The sequence below is a fragment of the Choloepus didactylus genome, chromosome 7 (assembly GCF_015220235.1).
Source record: "Choloepus didactylus isolate mChoDid1 chromosome 7, mChoDid1.pri, whole genome shotgun sequence".
Lineage (NCBI taxonomy): Eukaryota > Metazoa > Chordata > Mammalia > Pilosa > Megalonychidae > Choloepus > Choloepus didactylus.
The window spans coordinates 83,823,936-83,843,568 of NC_051313.1; the positions used below are offsets into that span (position 1 = coordinate 83,823,936).

Genomic DNA, 19,633 nt, shown 5'->3' on the forward strand with positions numbered 1-19,633 from the left:
AATAAAACATTTATAAACCCAGCTGCTTTCAGATTATGTATGCTGTCATGTTGACTTATTGATGTGCATAGCATATTTGCAAGAACAGAAAGAATTTCAGGTGCTCGAAAAGACAGTGGGGCTTATTGTTCTATAAATTAGACATGAGAAGACTTTAAATGAATAGTCTTACATACATGTATGTATTTCATTAATTTGAACATTAAACTGGGTTTCTCCTCATTCCATATTGGTACACTATATTAGCCTTGCTTGGAAGATTAATAACATGATGATATTAATTTTATCTGTATACATATATCATCTTCAAATACATGGAGAAAGAGACAGATGACTACCCTTGGTTTAGTAAGCTATCTATAAATGAGGGGTTCTTCTAGCAACCTCAGTCATCCCCCTCTATGTTTTTCAGCTTTTGGCATTACATATACCACATCAGAAGTAAGTGGGGACAGCTTGTCCTACCCCACCTTCCACATGATCTCTTTGTTTATTGAACAGGAAAGGTTTCATAAAGCACAAATTGGGAGAAATTCCTCAGTTAACCTCATGGTGTCTTTGAAAAAAATTCACCTAAGCAAGGAACTGTGACTTATGTCAGTGCAGACATATGCAAGGTTTCTTTTTTTTCTAAGGACAGATGAAATTCTACAGCCCTACTAGGAACATCTGTAAACAAATATGTAGGTAACACAGATCATTTTTTTAGAGTCTAGAAAAATGATACTTAAAGGAAGAGAGGAAGACTTAAGTTTTAGGGTTTATTTTCCTTCTATCAAAACCTCACACCTTGACAATAACCATTTTGAACAAAAAAGGAATATAAATTCTTTAAGCATCTGGTTCAATCCAGATAATTAATTGAAAAGAATAATCAAAAGAATCTCTTCTTAATTTAAATGGGTTCTTGCCAAATTTCACCTTTGAGTAAAACTTGTAAAACTTATCTCCCAAATCAATTGAGGTCAGTTAAATAAGGTATATAAACTTCCATAAGGTTTTTTTCCTTGTTTCTTTCTCTTAGCATAATTTTTTTTTAAAAGTATTTTTTTTTAATTAGAGAAGTTGTAGGTTTACAGAAAAGTCATGTAAAAAATGCAATGTTCCTTTATATCCCCCTATTGTTGACACATTGCATTAATGTGGTACCTTTTTACAATTGATGAGAATATTAAAATAGTACCTGGTTTATTTCACTCAGCATAATGTCTTCAAGGTTCAAAAGGACTTCATTCCTTTTTATAGCAGAATAATATTCCATTGTGTATATATATATATATATATATATATATATATATATATATGTATACTTCATTTTGTTTATCTGTTGATCAGTTGATGGACACTTGGGTTGCTTCCATCTTTTGGCAATTGTGAATAAGCTGCTATGAACATCAGGGTGCAACTATCTGTTCGAGTCCCTGCTTTCATTTTTCTGGGTATATACCTAATAGCAGGATCGCCAGGTTATATAGTAATTCTATAATTAGCTTTCTGAGGAACTGCCAACCTGTTTTCCACAGTGGCTGCACTATTTTACATTCCCACCAGCAATGAATGAGTGTTCCTATTTCTCCACATTCTCTCCAACATTTGTCCTTTTCTGTTTTTTCAATAGCAGCCATTCTAGCAGTTGTGAAATGATATCTCATTGTGGTTTTGATTTGCATTTCCCTAACAGCTAGTGATGTTGAGCATCTTTTCATGTGCTTTTTAGCTATTCATGTATTCTCATCGGAAAAATGCCTATTTAAATCTTTTTCCATTTTTAAATTGGATTGTTTGCCTTTTTATTGTTCAGTTGTAGGATTTCTTTACATATTCTAGATGTTAAACTCTTATTGGGTATGTGATTTCCAAATATTTTCTCCCATTGAGTAGCTTGTCTTTTCACTTTTGTGACAAAGTCTTTTAATGAACAAAAGTTTTTAAGTTTGAGGAGGCCCCATTTATTTAGTACTTCTTTCATCACTTGTGCTTTGGGTGTAAAGTCTGAGAAACCATTGCTTAGCATAAGATCCTGAAGATGCTCCTCTACATTTTCTTCTAGAAGTTTTATAGTGCTGGTACTTATATGTAGGTCTTTGATTGATTTTGAGTTAATTTTTGTATGTGGTGTAAGATAGGGATCCTCTTTCATTCTTTTGCATGTGGATATTCAATCTTCCCCGTGCCATTTTGTTGAAGAGACTATTCTTTTTCAATTGAATTGACTTGGCAGCCTTGCCAAAAACCAATTGGCCATGGGTTTGAGGGTCTATTTCTGAACTCTCAATTCTATTCCTTTGGTCTGTATATCTATCCTTGTGGCAATATCATGCTGCTTTAACCACTATAGTTTTGTAATAGGCTTTAAAGTCAGGAAGTATGAGTCCTCCAACTTCATTCTTTTTCAAGATGTTTTTGGCTATTTGGGGCTTCTTACCCTTCCAAATAAATTTGATAATTGGCTTTTCCATTTCTGCAAAGGAGGCTGTTGGAATTTTGATTGGGATTGCATTAAATCTGTAAATCAATTTTGGTAGAATTGACATCTTAACAATATTTACTCTTCCAATCCATAAACATGGAATGTCCTTCCATTTATTTAGGTCTTTTACTTCTTTTACCAATGTTTTGTAGTTTTCTGTGTATAAGTCCTTACATCCTTGGTTAAATATTTTCCTAGATATTTGATTCTTTTAGTTGCTATTGTAAATGAAATTTTTTTCTTGATTTCCTCTTCAGATTTCTCATTAATAGTGTATAGAAACACTACTGATTTTTGTGCGTTGATAGTGTACCCCAACCACTTTGCTGAATTTGTTTATTAGCTCTAGTAGTTTTGTTGCAGTTTTTTGGGGGGATTTTCTATATATAGGATCATGTGATCTTCAAATAGTGAAAGTTTTACTTCTTCCTTTCCAATTTGGATGCCTTTTATTTATTTTTCTTGCTTAACTTCTCTGTTAGAATTTCTAGTTCAATGTTGAATAAAGTGGTGACAGTGGATGTCCTTGTCTTATTACAGATCTTAGAGGGAAAGATTTCACTCTTTCACCATTAAGTATGATGTTAGCTGTGGGTTTTTCATATATGCCCTTTATCATGTTGAGGAAGTTTCCTTCTATTCCTATTTTTCTAAGTGCTTTTCAAGAAAGGATGCTGGATTTTGTCAAATTCCTTTTCTGCATCAATGGAGAAGATCATGTGTTTTTTTTTTTTTTTAATTTGCAAATATTTTATTTAAAATCTTTTAATACTTAAAGATTATTTTTTTTCTGATTAAAATTTTTATACACTTAACAAAACCCTTCAAAATATAGAGAAAATGTAAGGAAAACCAAAATTTCCCATAATCTCATCACCCAGAAATTAGTCACTGTTACCACTATTCTAATTTTATATTGAGAAAGCAAAGGAGAGGAAGGAAGGGGAAAAAGACATATGAACTTTTAAGATTTTCTTCTCAAACATTTTTTAAACAGGCCTCTGTGTTGGTAATCCTCAAATTGTTTAAAGAAATGACAGATATTTGGGAAACCAATTTCTCATGTTTCTTTTGGTATGAATTTTATTTAAAAAGGGAGATTTACTGGGTCTTAGTATTTTTTAAGTTGAGAAAGTTGCATTCTAAATATAACCCCATAGATTGTTAGAGTTGCCCTCTACTCTATATTTCTTCTCTTCTCATAGCTACCTAAGAGATACTTGCATAGTTGTATGGGAATCCAATGAATACACACTATATGGCTTAATTTACATAGAGGAAACTTCATTTGCCAATTTAGTTCAAAATAATGTTTTTTGGGCTACTTTAGAAGTTGTGTTTGTAGTTGGAAACTTTAAAAACAAATAATGAGTTTGTTTCACTACTGAGCTTCTAGACTTAAGGATTGATTTGAAATTAAACCTATCAACCGAGCTGGGTTATATTTTGTAAGTTACATAATAAAGACACATAGACATCAAATCAGTTTCTGACAGTGCTGAAACACAAATTATGTAAAATCTGTCTCTGGAACGTTTCTGTGTAGAAGCATGTAAGTGATTCTTACACACTGAGAAAATATTCATTACATTAATTTTTGGAGTATGACTATCAGTGAAACAGAGATTTTATTTTAAAATACAGGGGTGGTGGGGACACAAATGACCTGGCTTTCAAAAATGGATTTCAAATTGAGCATGTTGAGTCTATATTTCGTTTATTAAATAAGTAAGATTCTCTACCAGCTCAGGCACTCAAGCAATATGTTTTCATATAGGTTTCCACCAAGGGCCTAAGTGTTGTTTGCAGGTGGAAGTAGAACTTGAGAAACAAACATTCCTTCTTTGGGTGCCCAATAGGATGAATTATCTTGGGCTTGAAAAAGACCTTTCAGAGTGGGGAATGTATTTCCTAACTGAAGAGAGCCACCTCACCCACTTCATACACAAAGAGGTCTTTAAAGTCAAATATGAAAAGCATCCTGGTCTTGGGGCTACTGATTGCATACTTAACTCAGAGATGGCCCCACTTTATCTTTTTTTTTTTTTTTTAGTTTTTTTTTTGATCATGTGTTTTTTCCCCCTTGTTTTGTTATTGTGGTGTGTTACATTAATTGATTTTCTTATGTTGAACCACCCTTGCATACCTGGGATAAAACCCAGTTTATCATTGTGTATAATTCTTTTAATGTTGCTGTAGGATTTTATTTGCAAGTGTTTTGTTGAGGATTTTTGCATCTATATTACTAGAGAAATTGGTCTGTGGTTTTCTTTCTTTCTTTCTTTCTTTCTTTCTTTTTTTGGAGTATTTTTATGTAGCTTTCACATTAGGGTGGTATTGGCCTCATAGAAAGAGTTTGGTAGTGTTCCCTCCTGCTCAATTTTCTGGAAGGGTTTGAGCAGGATTGGTATTAATTCTTCTTGGAATATTTGGTAGAATTCACCCTGAGGCCATCTGGTCCCAGGCTTTTCTTTTTTGGGAGGTTTTTGATGACTGATTCAATCTTTTTGCTTGTAATTGGTCTGCTGAGGTCTTCTATTTCTTGTAGAGTCCGTGTAGGTCATTCATGTTTCTAGGAATTTGCCCATTTCATCTAAGCTGTTTAATTTGTTGGCATGCAGTTGTTCATAGTATCCTCTTATCATCCTTTTTATTTCTGTGGGGTCAGTAGTAATATCCCTTCTCTCATTTCTGATTTTATTTGTCTTATCTCTTTTTTCTTTATCAGTCTAGCAAAGGGTTTGTCAGTTTTATTGATTCTTTGAAAGAACCAACTTTTGATTTTCTTAATTCTCTCTATTGATTTTTTATTCTCACTTTATTTCTGCTCTAATCTTTCTTTCCTTCTGCTTGCTTTGGGGTTAGTTTTCTGTTCATCTTCTAGTTCCTCCAGGTGTGCAGCTAGGTCTTTGATTTTAGTTCTTTCTTCTTTTAAAATGTAAGCATTTAGGGCTATAAATTTTAGCACTGCCTTTGCCGTGTCCTATACATTTTGATATGTTGTGTTCTCATTTTCATTCGTCTGAAGATATTTACTGATTTTCCTTGCAATTTCTTCTTGACCCACTGATTGTTTAAGAGAGTGTTACTTAACTTCCATATATTTGTTAATTTTTCAGTTCTCTGCCTGTTGCTGATTTCCAGCTTCATTCCAATTATGGTCAGAGAAGACGCTTTGTATGATTTTAGTCTTTCTAAATCAATAGAGATTTGTTTTGTGACTCAACATGTGGTCTATCCTGGAGAATAATCCATTTATACTTGAGAAGAATGTTATGTCCAGCTGTTTTGAGGTACAACATTCTGTATATGTCTGTTAAGTCTAGTTCATCTATCATATTATTTAAGGTCTCTGTCTCTGTTTTGATCTTCTGTCTAGATGTTCTATCTATTGATGAGAGTGGTGTATTGAAGTCTCCAACTGTTACTGTAGAGGTGTCTGTTTCTCCCTTCAGTTTTGCCAGGATTTGCCTCATGTATTTTGGGGCACCGTGGTTAGGTGCAAAAATATGTATGATTGTAATTTTTCTTGGTGGGTTGCCCTTTTTATTAATATATAGTGCCCTTTTTGTCTCTTATAACAGCTTTTGACTTAAAGTCGATTTTGTCTGATATTAGTATAACTATCCCAGCTCTTTTATGGTTACTATTTGGATGGAATATCTTGTTTCATCCTTTCACTTTCAACTTATTTGTGTCTTTGGATCTAAAGTGCATCTCTTGTAAACAATGTATAATTGGATCATTCTTTTGATTGGGGAGTTTAATCCACTAACATTCAGTGGTTATTACTGTAAAGAAGGCAGTACTTACCTCAGCCATTTTGTCCTTTGTTTTTTTTTTGTCTCTCTTCCTTTATTGCACACTTCTTTTTGGTATAGTTGATCTTTTATGATGTATCTGACTCATTGCTTTCTTATTTCTGTTTCTGTATATTTTTAAAATATTTTCTTTGTGGTTACCCTGGAGTTTATTGTACACAATGTACATCCATAACCTATTAGTTTAAAATGATACCAATTTAGCTTCAATACATACATGTTCTCTGCTGCTATATCCTTCCATTTCCCCTCTTTATGTTGTTTTTGTTCCACTTTACCACTTTATATTTTGCACTTCCATTATCAGGAAGCATGCCTTTTTGTTGTTGACTTGTTTTCTTGTTCTTATATGAATTAAAGAGTAGAGTTCTGTATTGAGGATATAACACTATTGGATTTTGCATTTACCCTTTTAATTACCCTTACTGATGAACTTAATTTCTTCACACTACTCCAAGCCACTCTCTCACGTCTTTTCCTTTCAATCTGAAGAACTCCCCTTAGTAATTCCTGTAGGGCAGGTCTCTTGTTGACAAGCTCTCTCTGTTTCTGTTTATTTGTGACTATTTTAAACTCTCCCTCATTTTTAAAGGACAGCTTTGTCAGACAAAAATTTTTGGCTGGCAGCTTTTCTCTTCAGTACTTTAAATATAACATACCACTGCCTTCTCACCTCCATAGTTTCTGATGAGAAATCAGCATTTAGTCTTATTGAGGATCCCTTGTATGTGGTGAATCGCTTTTCTCATTCTGCTTTCATAATTCTGTTTTTCTTTGGCATTTGACATTCTGCTTAATATGTGTCTTTGAGTAGGTCTATTAGGATTTTTTCTGTTTGGAGTATGTTGAGCTTCTTGGACATGTATACTTGTGTCTTTCATAAGAGTTGGGAAGTTTTCAACCATTATTTTCTCAAATATTCTTTCTGTCACTGTTCTAGTTTGCTAATGCTGCCAGAATGCAAAACACCAGAAATGGATTGGCTTTTATAAAAGGGGATTTATTTGGTTACACAGTTACAGTCTTAAGGCCATAAAGTGTCCAAGGTAACACATCAATGATTGGGTACCTTCACTGGAGGATGGCCATTGGTGTCTGGAAAACCTTTGTTAGCTGGGAAGGCACATAACTGGTGTCTGCTCCAGAGTTCTGGTTTCAAAATGGCTTTCTCCCAGGATGTTCCTTGTTAGGCTTCAGCTTCTCTCCAAAATGTCACTCTCAGTTGCTCTTGGGGCATTGTCCTCTCTTAGCTTCTCTGGAGCAATAGTCTGCTTTCAAAGGCTGTCTCCAAAATGTCTCTGTAAACTGCAGTTCCTCTCTCAGCAACTATGCATTCTTCAAAGTGTCCCTCTTGGCTGTAGCAAGCTCTCTCCCTCTGTCTGAGCTTATACAGTGCTCTAGTAAACTAACCAAGGCCCATGATGAATGGGTGGGGCCATACCTCCACAGAAACTATCCAATCAGAGTCATAGTTGGGTGGGTTGCATCTCCATGGAAACACTCAAAGAATTACAATCTAATCAACACTAATACATCTGCCCACACACAATTACATCAAAGATAATGGCATTTGGGGAGACATAATACATTCAAAGTGGCACAGTCCCCTTTTCCTTCTCTTCTCCTTCTGGGATACCCATGACACGTATATTTGTGTGCTTTGTGCTGTCACTCAAATCCCTGAGACACTGCTCAATTTTTTCTATTCTTTTTTCTATCTTTTATTCTGACTGTATGATTTCAATTGTCCTGTCTTCTAGTTTGCCAATTCTTTCTTCTGTCTGTTCAAATTTGCTGTTGTATGCATCTAATGTAATTAAAATCTCTGCTATTGTCACTTTCATCCCATGATTTCTGTTGTTTCTTTTTCTACTTTCAAAATTCCTCTTTATGCTCATGCATTGTCTTCTTAATATCCTTAATCTCTGTATGCATATTTTCCTTCATCTCCATGAATTGATTTAGGAGATTTGTTTAAACATCTTTGATTAGTTATTTCAACTTCTGAGTGTCCTCTGAAGTTTTAATTTGTCTCCTTGACTGGACCATATCTTCCTGTTTCTTAGTATGGCTTGTCATTTTTGCTGATATCTAAGCATCTGATTATTTCAATGAGCTAACTCTGAAGGTCTGTTTCTTCCTTTTTTCTAGGGTTTTATTGTTGATTTGCTTTGTGTTAAGGCTCTTCTTTGATGGTTGTTCCAACTTATTCTAGACCTTTATGATAGCCCATGTTTAACTGTTTAGATTTTCTCCTCTTGTTCATCTGATTCTTGCCCTGAACATATGGTGCAGTTTTTAAGATTGCATTTTTTGTGAAAGTGTTTCTCCTTCAGGAAAGAGCATCTTTTTCTCTGTTCCTCCTGTGTGAAGCTGTATCTCTTCAGTTTGTTTTTGTGAAGATTTCCCCTCCCCCCACTCTTATGATTTGTTTAAATTCTCTCCTTTACTCAGTGCCCTGTTTTCCTTGCATGTTTCAGTTCTGGGACCCATTCTATCTTACAGCAGTTCAGTTTAATCCCCCTATTCTTATTTTTTTCTCCTGTGAGGCTTTTCTGCCTTAGGTTTATTCCTCATTAGTGTATCCTACCCTGGAGAGCCAGATGGGGTCAATCCAGAAAGGCAAGTCATTTCAGAAAAGTCCATTTTGCCTTTAGGTATCCTGCTGATTGAAACTGGATTGAGTGAGGGCACAACAGTTCTTACAAGGCTTTCTATCATGGTCTCTCTCTCTCTCTCTCTCTCTCTCTCCGCCCCCCCCACCTCTGGAGGCCCTTTTGTATGCAGCACTCCTCAGTGGCTTGTGTTCTGCTTTGGGGCTCTGTGGACTTAGGTCCCTGTGCCTGGGTATGCATGCAGTTCTAACTTTCTGCTGTGATTCACTCTGCCCTCTCAGCTTCAGTGGGAGGGAGCCAGGCTATGCTGCCTCTGTGTGACTCCCAAGCTAGGAGGACCAAGTGAGAGGAAGGGGAATGGGAACAACCAGTCTCTGGGACAGAAGTTCTCCTACCTGAGATTTTTCTGTTTCTTTGATTCAGCATTTTTGGAGTCCTTCCCCAGTCTCCGGAGTTCTAAGGAAGTGGAGTTTATCCTTTTATTTGCTAAATCTCTGTGGGGGGGGGGCTTTTTCAGGGAATGTCTTATGATGCCATATTGATGACACCACTCATCTATAAGGTTTTATAATAATATGTCAGGAATTATATTGTGTTGTAATTAGTGAACCTTAGTTTCTTCTCTAGAGGTTATTCTGGAATAGATATAATTCTGAAGACTCTAAAGTCAAAAGAAATATGACTTTTTTAAGTCACTTGCAAGATTGATAAACATAAACTATTTAAAAACCGAACATCTTGAGAGATGTGGTAGACATCTCTACATTTGTAAAATAGGCTAGTAAATAGTCCTTGTTTGAATTTTTTCTTCTTTAACTTAACATGTAATGTTTTTAACTGTACATATTAAAACCTCCTGTATATGTGATGTATATAAAAGATACTTACTGAATCAAAAATTTGCAATAAGAATAATACAAATCACCAGTGATCATCTAAAAATGTTTAATAATAAAGGAATTCACTAAGTACCATAAATAAAAACCAAAATAATATTAGAAAGTAATGCCAAAAGAAGTACATGGATGGAACATTACATAGTATCAGACAAAAAGTTCCATATTTATGCTGTTTTTATAAAATCAACAAAGCAATTAAATTTGTTGAGATAGTTGACCCATTTTATTAAAAATTTGCAAAAACTTTTTCAGTAAAAAGTAGATATGTTTGTTTACTAAAAGGTGATAATGTTCTGAAGTTAAAGAAAGTCAAAATAAATACAGAAAATTCCTTGAAAATAAGGAATTTTCTGGTTTAGAAATTCTTGAACTCAACACGATTTTGTAATAGAACGAGCAACAGCACATATGCCAATAAATTTAAATGTTACTAATTTTTGTTTGTAGAACAAATTAAATCAGCATCCATTTAGATATTTTTTTTCTTTCCTTTCTTTCCTCTGCTCTTCAAAAGAAGGGAGAAATATGATAGAAGTTTGGCATGAAGATTTTTGGGGACTTTGGGTCCTGGTCATATGTCTTCTCAGAAATCTCAAATTTTATTACTTAGCAAACAAAATTGATTGGCATCTAGTTTTCCTAGTATTACTTTCATTCTGAAGGATTTTTCTATGCTTAGAAGGAGGAAGGTAGAAGATAAAACTTTCGAGTCCTTGAAAGTTGATGCTTACATTTAATAAGTCCTGATTTTTAAAGTTCAGTTTTTAGGTTTTAGCAGCTTGGCCCCAACAGATGAAGTCCCAGGTAGCTTATGCAGCTCTTGATCACCATGGATTGGAGATGCCTTATGGTTATTCACAGTCTTATACTGCCATTTAAGGCTGCAGCAATGTTATAGCATTAGATGACAGATTGGGGGACAACTGGGTTGGGGTAGATAAGTAAGAAGTGCCCACCTTTCTCTTGTCATACTTGCAGTGATAAGAAATGGATTGCTACTTTGATATTAAACTTTCAGCTCCCTGGAAAGGACAAACGTTTTCAGTGTGAAGAAGCTTCTGAAGGCTGCACAATTACTCATGCTCAAAATGCTAATATGGGTCTAGGATATACTTGAGGATGGGAATATCCAAATAATGGTGGAAATAAAAAATAATCCTATCACATTACATTAAAATAAAAAATTTAAAAGCTGCATTAATTAAATGTTTAAAAAACTAGTAGAGCTGATTTACATTCCAAATGATCTTCTCTCTCATTTGCAGAAGAAATGTTTCAAGAACTTTGCAAGAATGTGTTTTTTGGCTGAAATGGAATTGCTGAACAGTAGCTCTTTGGGTAGCATAAAATAGCAATATTGTTGGAATTATACACATTGGGAACACTCCTCAGCTATGAAGTGTTCTGTGTGTATTTTAAGATGGAGTCTTAATGTACGTAAAAGATTGAACTTCTACGGAGGTCTTTATGAACAGTTGTGAAAGAACAAATAGCCCATAGTTTTTCACACTGTAGCCTCTCTGTAGGTCTAGAATCTAAAATAACACAAAAAGGTAATATGGTAAATATGTATTGGTACAGAAAACAAGATTTATATTTGCTGTTTTAAATTTTTACTTAGGCGTTTATATCCCAGTGGACTGCCTGAAGAATACTCCTTTTTAACTACTTTTCGGATGAATGGAAGCACACTTGAAAAGAACTGGAACATTTGGCAGATTCAGGATTCCTCAGGGAAGGAGCAGGTTGGAGTGAAGATTAATGGCCAAACAAAATCTGTTGCATTTTCATACAAAGGATTGGATGGAAGTCTCCAAACCGCTGTCTTTTCAAATTTGCCTTCCTTGTTTGATTCCCGGTGGCATAAGATCATGATTGGTGTGGAAAGGAATAGTGTTACTCTTTTCATTGACTGCAATAGGATTGAATCCTTACCTATAAAGCCAAGAAGCCAAATTGATATTGATGGCTTTGCTGTGCTGGGGAAACTTGTAGATAATCCTCAAGTTTCTGTTCCGGTGAGTATAAAACAATATGCTGTGGTAGATAAAAGTACAAAATAAACCCTGATTTCTAAAAATTAATGCCTCAGACATCTTTGACAATCAGCTTAATGTCTTAAACAATGAACAGTTATTCTTTTTTTTTAATGTTCATTGAAGCACTTACTCAGAAAGGCCTCAGTTTCTATTTTAATTGTAGAATGTACCATATGGAATGGGGAACCAGAGGAAGTTAAGTAGGTAACCCCTGGGCCGAGGAGCTCAAAGTCTTGGACGATGCTACATGCCTGCCAGGACTACCTGTAATCCTTCTGTGGCAACTTAGAAAGATGCCCCTACTGGCATGGCACATGTTTTTTATATATAACTAATGAGACTCTTCAAAGTAATGTTGAGGTGAGTGGTGAATTCTTAGTCAAGAGTGTCATGATTCTTGGAAGGAATGAACCTCAAAATTGAAGGATCTGAATTGGTAAAAGAAGAGGAAGTGCATGATATGTGAGGGGAGCAGCATATAAGAGAAAAAGAAGTACATAGTGGGCCACTTTCAAAGGTTTGGAGACTAGCCGAGTTGGGTGATATGGGCATGTGAAATGTGAAATGTGAGTGTGTGTGTGTGGTGGGGGGGAGTGAGGGATAATAGCTGAGGAGTGGTGAGAGATGAGGTTAGTAAGCCTTACAGTATCTGACCAACAAGAATGAAAATTATGGAGATACCATATATTTATTTATTTAGAAGTAGGTCTTGCATGAGATAAGATTAAAGTAAAGGATTTTAGGGCTCTGTTCATGATTTTATTGTGGAGATCCATGGAGAAAAAGGTAAGGAATTAAATAATGACAAAATAATTATGCCAAATAGTATCATAGTTCTGTTATTTTGAATTGTTAAACTTCAATGAACAAACCTTAAGATGATATTTTATAATATTTTGACAGGAATTTAAAAAATAGGTCTCAGAAGACAAGTGTTCTTTTGGGGAAACTGAAGAATTTAGAGCTTAATAAATAACCACTGATGCCAACATCTCTTTCTCTCACTCTCTCTGGCATACAGCCTTTGGATTCTAGTCACAAAACCTATATCATGGAGTGTAGCAGGGGTGATACAATGATTTTGAATTGTTTCTGTGCACTATTCCAAAGGAAAAAAGTTTATCAGGCATCTCAGTAATGGAATTGTTCAAATAACTTGTTTTCAAGGGAAGAACTGTGATTAGTGTGAAGGGTAGTGTGAAATTTCTATATTCTGTGTTGGACAGGAAGCAATTTGTAATTGCCACATTATTGCTTTGGCTTGTAGACACTTGAGAAAGTATTTCTTCAACTAATGAGTTATCACACCTAGAGTGGCTGGGTTAGAAATATGATGGGACCACTGTTGTGCCATCTTGAAATTTTGTGCAGCAAGATCTTTGCAGTGACACTGGAGAGGTTTTTAGACAACTCTGAACTTTTGCATTATCTGTGTCATTTTTGGACCATGGGAGAGGGGGAGGAGAACTTAGGCTATCTCATCACAGTATTGATTGGTTGATTGTTGACTGACCTTAAAAAAACATCTCAAGTCATTTTAATTCTTACTTCCGGATGCTAAGATGCTATTAAATAGTCTGATTGCCAGAGAGATAAACAAAAATCTCCAGATTATTCCATTATACTATAGTTTAGACAATAATATTATAGGTTTTCTGCCAAGTCTAGTTTCACATCACAGTGGAGAAAAATATTGAAAATATAGAACCAACTGTCTTCTATTTTATTCTTCCATGTGCAGGAATGTAACAAAGAACCTGGCAGCTAATTTTACAATGTGCTCTGGTCCACTAAGGAGCTTTGCAAAGTCGGTAGACTGTAGTCAATATTAAAAGTATTTGAAATGGACATTTAGAAATTTCCTCTTTGAGCAGACTGAATTCTAACTCTCCCACAAGGAAACAAAAAGGATATTTGGGCCTAAAGTCCCATTAAAGTTCCATATCTAAAGATGATGGTGGTAGTGGTAGTAACAATAATGGTAACTAAAATAGATTGAGGTGATTGATAGGACAAGAAAATCCTACTTACATCCACACACTGACAAGTGACAATGTAGAACTCAAACTTGTCACCAAAATGTATTCCTTAAGTTTCACTTTGTATAAGATAAAGTAGAAAACTCTCTGTAAGAACAGCCCATTGATAATAGGGGTATTATTTAAATACTCCTATTATAGCAATTTACAGTTTTCAAAATGCTTTAATTTCCATGATCTTATTTGGTCCTTGCAACAATTTTATAGGATAGCAAGCACAGACAGAGCAATCGCCATTTCTTACCTGAAGGGGTGACCCAAGCAGGCTGTTTGGTTGTAAGAGAGTTGTAGGTATAAAATGTCTAGTCTACCTCATTTTATGCTATGCCAACCAACTTTCTTTTGAGAAAAAGAAAAATAAGTGTAACCACATATCTTGCCTCATCATTCACATTTGGAAGGCACTTGTGATTTGCATAGACTTTTCAGGATTGACTTTGCAGGACAAACCAAATAAAAGTTTTAAAAAAGAAGAAAGATTGTAAAGTAAAACACATGTCCTCAGCTATTAATCCTACTTGTGTTTTCATTTAGTAAGCATTCATTGAGTTCCTGTCTTCTGGATATACAAAGTTAAGCCACAGACCTTGTCTTCAAGGTGCTTATAGTCTATTGTGGGGGTGGGGTGGGGGGAGTTGAGATAAGTAAACAATCACAATATAACAAGATAAGGATCATGATGGTGAAAAGTGCCGAGTGCCATGGAAGCACATGGAAAAGGCTCTGCACCCAGACTGGGGAAGGGAGTGGAGATCAAGGATGTTTCCTGAAGAGATGTCTTAGCAGGACCCTGAGGATGAATAAGAGTCAGCCAGGAGAAGATGAGGTCCAGGATTTTAGGCAGAGGGACTCTCATTTGAGAATCTCCACATTTATGAATTCTTCCCTTTTCAATCTTTATCAGTCTCCCTGCACTGGTGCTCACTTTTCTAGACTAAACGTAGTCAAAGCCTACAGAAAAAGCCCAAGTATACATGAGTTTTTCCTAGGCCCTTGATTTTATTTAATGGCCTATGATCTTGGACTTCTCACCAATTTGGCTGGTATCTGAACTTGCTGGTAATTAATGAAGATCAACCATAACTACCTATCCTTGAACACAGGTGGAAATTGCTTCTGTCACAACACTCTTGATGTGTATTGAGAGAGTGATGGGTACTAATATCCACATATTCTCAGTGATAGAAGAACTATACTGATTGGCCATACTTCTCTCAATTTGGAGACAGCAATTATTCAATATTATTGTGTAAGAAATTTTAAATTAAAATGAAATGAGTCAATAGTGTGAAAACAATAAGGGACTGTGTAGTTTTTCAATTTTTCTTCATGAATTTTGATTCATTCTAATCTTGACACTCTCCATTAAATGAATACTTTCTTCAGGATCAACCCTGTCTTTAGTAAAGTAATGAAAAGCAAAACGTCCCTTTCAGAGGTATTATAAGATGTCAAAAGTAGTCCTAGGAACTGCATAATCCAAAGTGCAATTGAAAATATTTGAGGGACAACTAATGCTAAAAGACTCATTTATATTGTACTTGTTGGTGATTTTTTCTTGCCTATCCTATCTTTTGTCTCTTTCCCTTTTCTAAAATGGAAAAGGAAACCAATTTCAAGAGGTTTTCATAAAGCTTGCAATATAGCTGCTCGTTTGGTCTACATCGGAGCACCTTCTCATCATTCATGGTTATTTAGGGACTCTGAGCATTTTATATTTTTTCCCACTGTACCGCTGTAATACATTGTTCGTTTGATTTTAAAATAATAAATTCCATATTTCCTATTTTCTTTTGTGCCCATATTTTAGGATGGTGCCATTTATTCCACTGCAAAGCTCAGTTTCCTGGCAGCATAGCATAAAAACATGTTATTTTATGACAGGTTCTTTATTGTTTGTTGTCAGCATGATTGCCTAGGAGAGTTATTTGGTACAGCTCTATTAGAAAACAAAGTTAGCCTCTCTCCCTTTTCAGGGACATAGACCAGGGATTTGGGCTCATTTGAGGAAAGATAAAAGTTTATGTGGCTTTACAAATATATGATTCAAACCATTTTTCTTTTTAGCTAACCATATTCCAAATAAACCAGCATGGAACCTGACTAATCTGGCAGATATGATGATTTAAAACTGTATTTCAAAACATGTTGTTTTATATTTTTGTTAAAATCAGAGAAAATGTGAGAACAAATAGAGCTGACAAAACTGTTGAGAGAGAAGTTAGCTGTCCTTTTCTTTGCTCCATAGGAGTAAAGCAAACTAACTTCCAAATGTAAAAAATAATTAAATGAAATTTACATGAATGATAGCATTGGAAAAATCACTTCTGAAGTTGTGATTAATATTATTTCTGATATTTTAAGTATTGTAGGAAAGTTATGTTTTTAGTAATTTAAGAAATCCATAATATCCACTATATATATTACCTAAACTGTCAAGTTTGCTTATTAAGTTGCTTTTGACACGTACACCTTTTACAAATACTCTCTCATTTGGAAGTATTAAGTTAATACAAAAGAGATGGTAATGTTTTCAACATATGTCCATGGGAAATACTTTTTATGGCACTTTGGTGTGATTTGATTGAAATATTTTTAAATGCTGACTGTCAGAGCAAGTTTTTGGAGATAAAAACCTAGCCTGCTGCATTGTAGACCATATTAACAGCATCAGTTGGATTTCCTACTAGATGGCAATGAAACAAGAACACACAGACATAGAGCTAACAGAGCAGAAAACATGACTGGTGGAAGTGGTTGCAGACAACTAGAATAAAAAGTAAATGACGGTTATACATGCTTTTAATGGAAAATTGAGAGCATGAAAATTTCTTATTGGTTTCAGTTGTGCTCATTCTGTGGCAGTGAAAAAACAGTGCTATTAGTTTTCTATTTCTATAACATATCTATCTATCTATCTATCTATCTATCTATCTATATATATGGGCTAAGATCATTAAAGAAATCTTTGTTAATTTAGATTGGATGGCTACGAGGCAAGAGACTAATTTGATGACATTGTTCCTTCACTCTGTGTTATCTCTATATGATTAGTTTCTTTGGTCACAACATGGTGTCAATAGAATCGTGGTCTTTCAGAGCTAGAGGAAACGTTTGAGAGCATCTAGTCCAAACTTCTTACTTAACACATGAAGAAATTGAAACCCAGACAGGGGAAGGGGCTTTCCTGAAATAATCAAACCAGAGGCAAATACTATCAACTCATTCTTAACTATGTCTCTCTTACCCATCTATATATATTCATTCATTAATATTCAACAAATATTTATTATTTAGGTATTATTGTAGATGGTGGGAAAACAGAAACTAATGCTCTAATGGAGGTTATATTCTGGGAAGAGGAGACAGACATAAATGAATAAATGATTATGCCAGGTGTCCTAAGTACTATGAAGAAAAACAAAGCAGGAAATTGGAGTGCCTGGGAAGAGGGCCTGATTGAGAAGAAAACATTTTAGCAGAAGCCTCAAGGAATTGAGGGATTTAGCCACAAGTTTCTCTGAGGAAGGGGATTCCGGGAAGAGAAAACAGCAAGTGAAAAGGGACTGAGGTTAGAGTTGTCTGGCTGGAATGAGAATAAGGAATAGGAAATGAGGCTGAGGTGATAACATGATGGGGTGGAGGTAGGAAAATAGTGTTAGCACTTCAGTTTTCATGATGTGTAAGATGGAAATCTATTAGATGCTGTTGGATAGATAAGAAGATATTATCAACTTTTTAAAGTATCACTTTGGCCACTATTTTGGCAATAGACTGTAGGGAAGGATGAGTAGAAGCAAGGGAGATCTGTAAGAAGCTATTGCAGAAAGTCAGGCAGGGATGCTCTTGGTTTGGAACAAGATGATAGTGGTGGAGATTGTGCAAAGTGGTCAGATTCTGATATATTTTTAAGGGTAGAACAAGCAGAATTCGGGAATAAGAGAAAGAGAGGAATCAAGGATGACACCAATGTTTTTGGCATGAGTAATCACAAGTGTAGGGTTACCGTTTATTGAGATGGGAAAGACTGTGAGAGAAGCAGGTATCAGCAAAAAGATCAGGAGTTGGTTTTGGACATGTAAGTTTGAGATACCTATTAGACATCCAAGTGAAGATGTTGAGTGGGCAGATACAGATATGCTTTTGGGGTTCAAAAGACAGGTCCATGCTGGAAATAGAAATCTGAAAGTTGTCAGCATATGTGTGTAAACCATGAAACTGGATGAAACCACCAAGATATAGCATAACAGAGAAGTTCTAGGACAGGGCCCTGAAACAGTCAACTTTTAGAGGCTGGTGAGATGAAGAAGATATAGCAAAATAGTCTAGGAAGTAGCAGCCTGTGGCGTAGGACAGAACCAGGAGTGTGTGGTGCCACAGAAGTCAAGGGGAAAAGTATTTCAAGGATGACAGAGTGGTCAGACTCAAATGCTGTAGATAGGTCAAATATCATGACAATTGAGAATTGACCACTGGATTTAGAAACCAGTGAGGATGATCTTGAGAAGAAGAAGACCCATTGGAGTGTTGGGTGTGAAAGCCTGATTGGAAAAGCTTGAAGAGAGAATGAGAGGGAGAGGAATTGGAGGCAATTAATATAGATAACTTTTGAGTTTTATATAAAGAGGAGCAAAAAACAGGACAGTAGCTGAAGAGGGATGTGGGATGAGGGGAGGAGTTTATTTTTTAGTTGGCAGCTCTCTCAGGATGCCTCACCCCTAGTTCAGAGTAATACATCTTAAAACTACTGCAGTAGCTTCCTTCTGCCTCAAAGGATCAGACATATACTATCAAATTAATCTCCTTGAAAGGCCCTTTTAAATTATGCTGCTTTTGCCCATACCAACCCCTGTTGCAGAAAAATCTTTGATCACATCCTGTTATCTATGCACTAATATTCAGATTTCTTAGCTTAAAATTCAAGATTAAAAAAAAATCTGGCCTCTACTCTTTGCCCTAGCAAATCTGCTCTCCTCTCTTGATTGGTTTCTTTTCTTCTACTCTCGCATGTTGTATCATCACCCCCTCTCTTCAGAACCCTAACCTTTATCCTCACCTTATATGCTTATGAAAATCTAAACTGCTTTTCAGGATCCCATTCACATGCCACGTGTTACATGATCTCTTCTCAATGACCTTAGCCATAAATGTGTCTCTCTCATCGAACTGGCTATAGTATTTATAGTTGAAAGCATATTTTGGCTTATATATTGCCTGTATACTAAACATATTTGGGTCTTTCTTGGTGTCTAATTCAAATTACATGAATGTGTTTGTAAAGATATGTTGAATGAATAAATGTAAATGAATGCATGATAGCATCCCAGGGTTGTTAACTCCAAGTCTACTACTGCTCTCCCCTTTTGTTATGCAGCCTCAGCCTTTGGTATGATCTGGATGAGTGCCACCTACTCAGATTTAACTATATTCCTAGCACTTTGTCTGGAAATGCATGGCCAAGTCTGCATAGAGATGGGGACATTTCTAATCTTGAAGTGCTTGGAGTCTCCTGTTCAGTAACTAGGGAGCTTCACTTGAAGGAGTTTCCTTATGAATAGTCATAAACTGAAAAGAAGGATATCTGAGAATTCAAGTGTTTTTTGAAATCTTTGTTGCCCCTAGGTAGAAAAAAGCTTAATGAAACACCTTAGCCCTGCTAAAAATTTATCTTCAAAAAATCTAGGTTTTAGGCATTTTATACTTGTAAAATATAACCATGAATACCTTTGGAAAAATCAAGCCTGTGCCAC

General features: G+C 35.5%; 1 protein-coding gene across 3 annotated transcripts in view; it reads left to right on the forward strand.

The window, feature by feature from the left end:
- Positions 1–19,633, forward strand: part of COL9A1 (collagen type IX alpha 1 chain) — a 126,550-nt gene that overhangs the window by 42,162 nt on the left and 64,755 nt on the right. For all 3 annotated transcript variants that reach the window (XR_005217967.1, XM_037843735.1, XM_037843736.1), the window contains one exon: positions 11,427–11,823. Coding sequence is in view for 2 of the 3 variants with exons in the window: in XM_037843735.1 (XP_037699663.1) it covers positions 11,427–11,823 (397 nt within the window). In the remaining variant the exon portion in view is untranslated. The remainder of the gene's footprint in view (positions 1–11,426; positions 11,824–19,633) is intronic.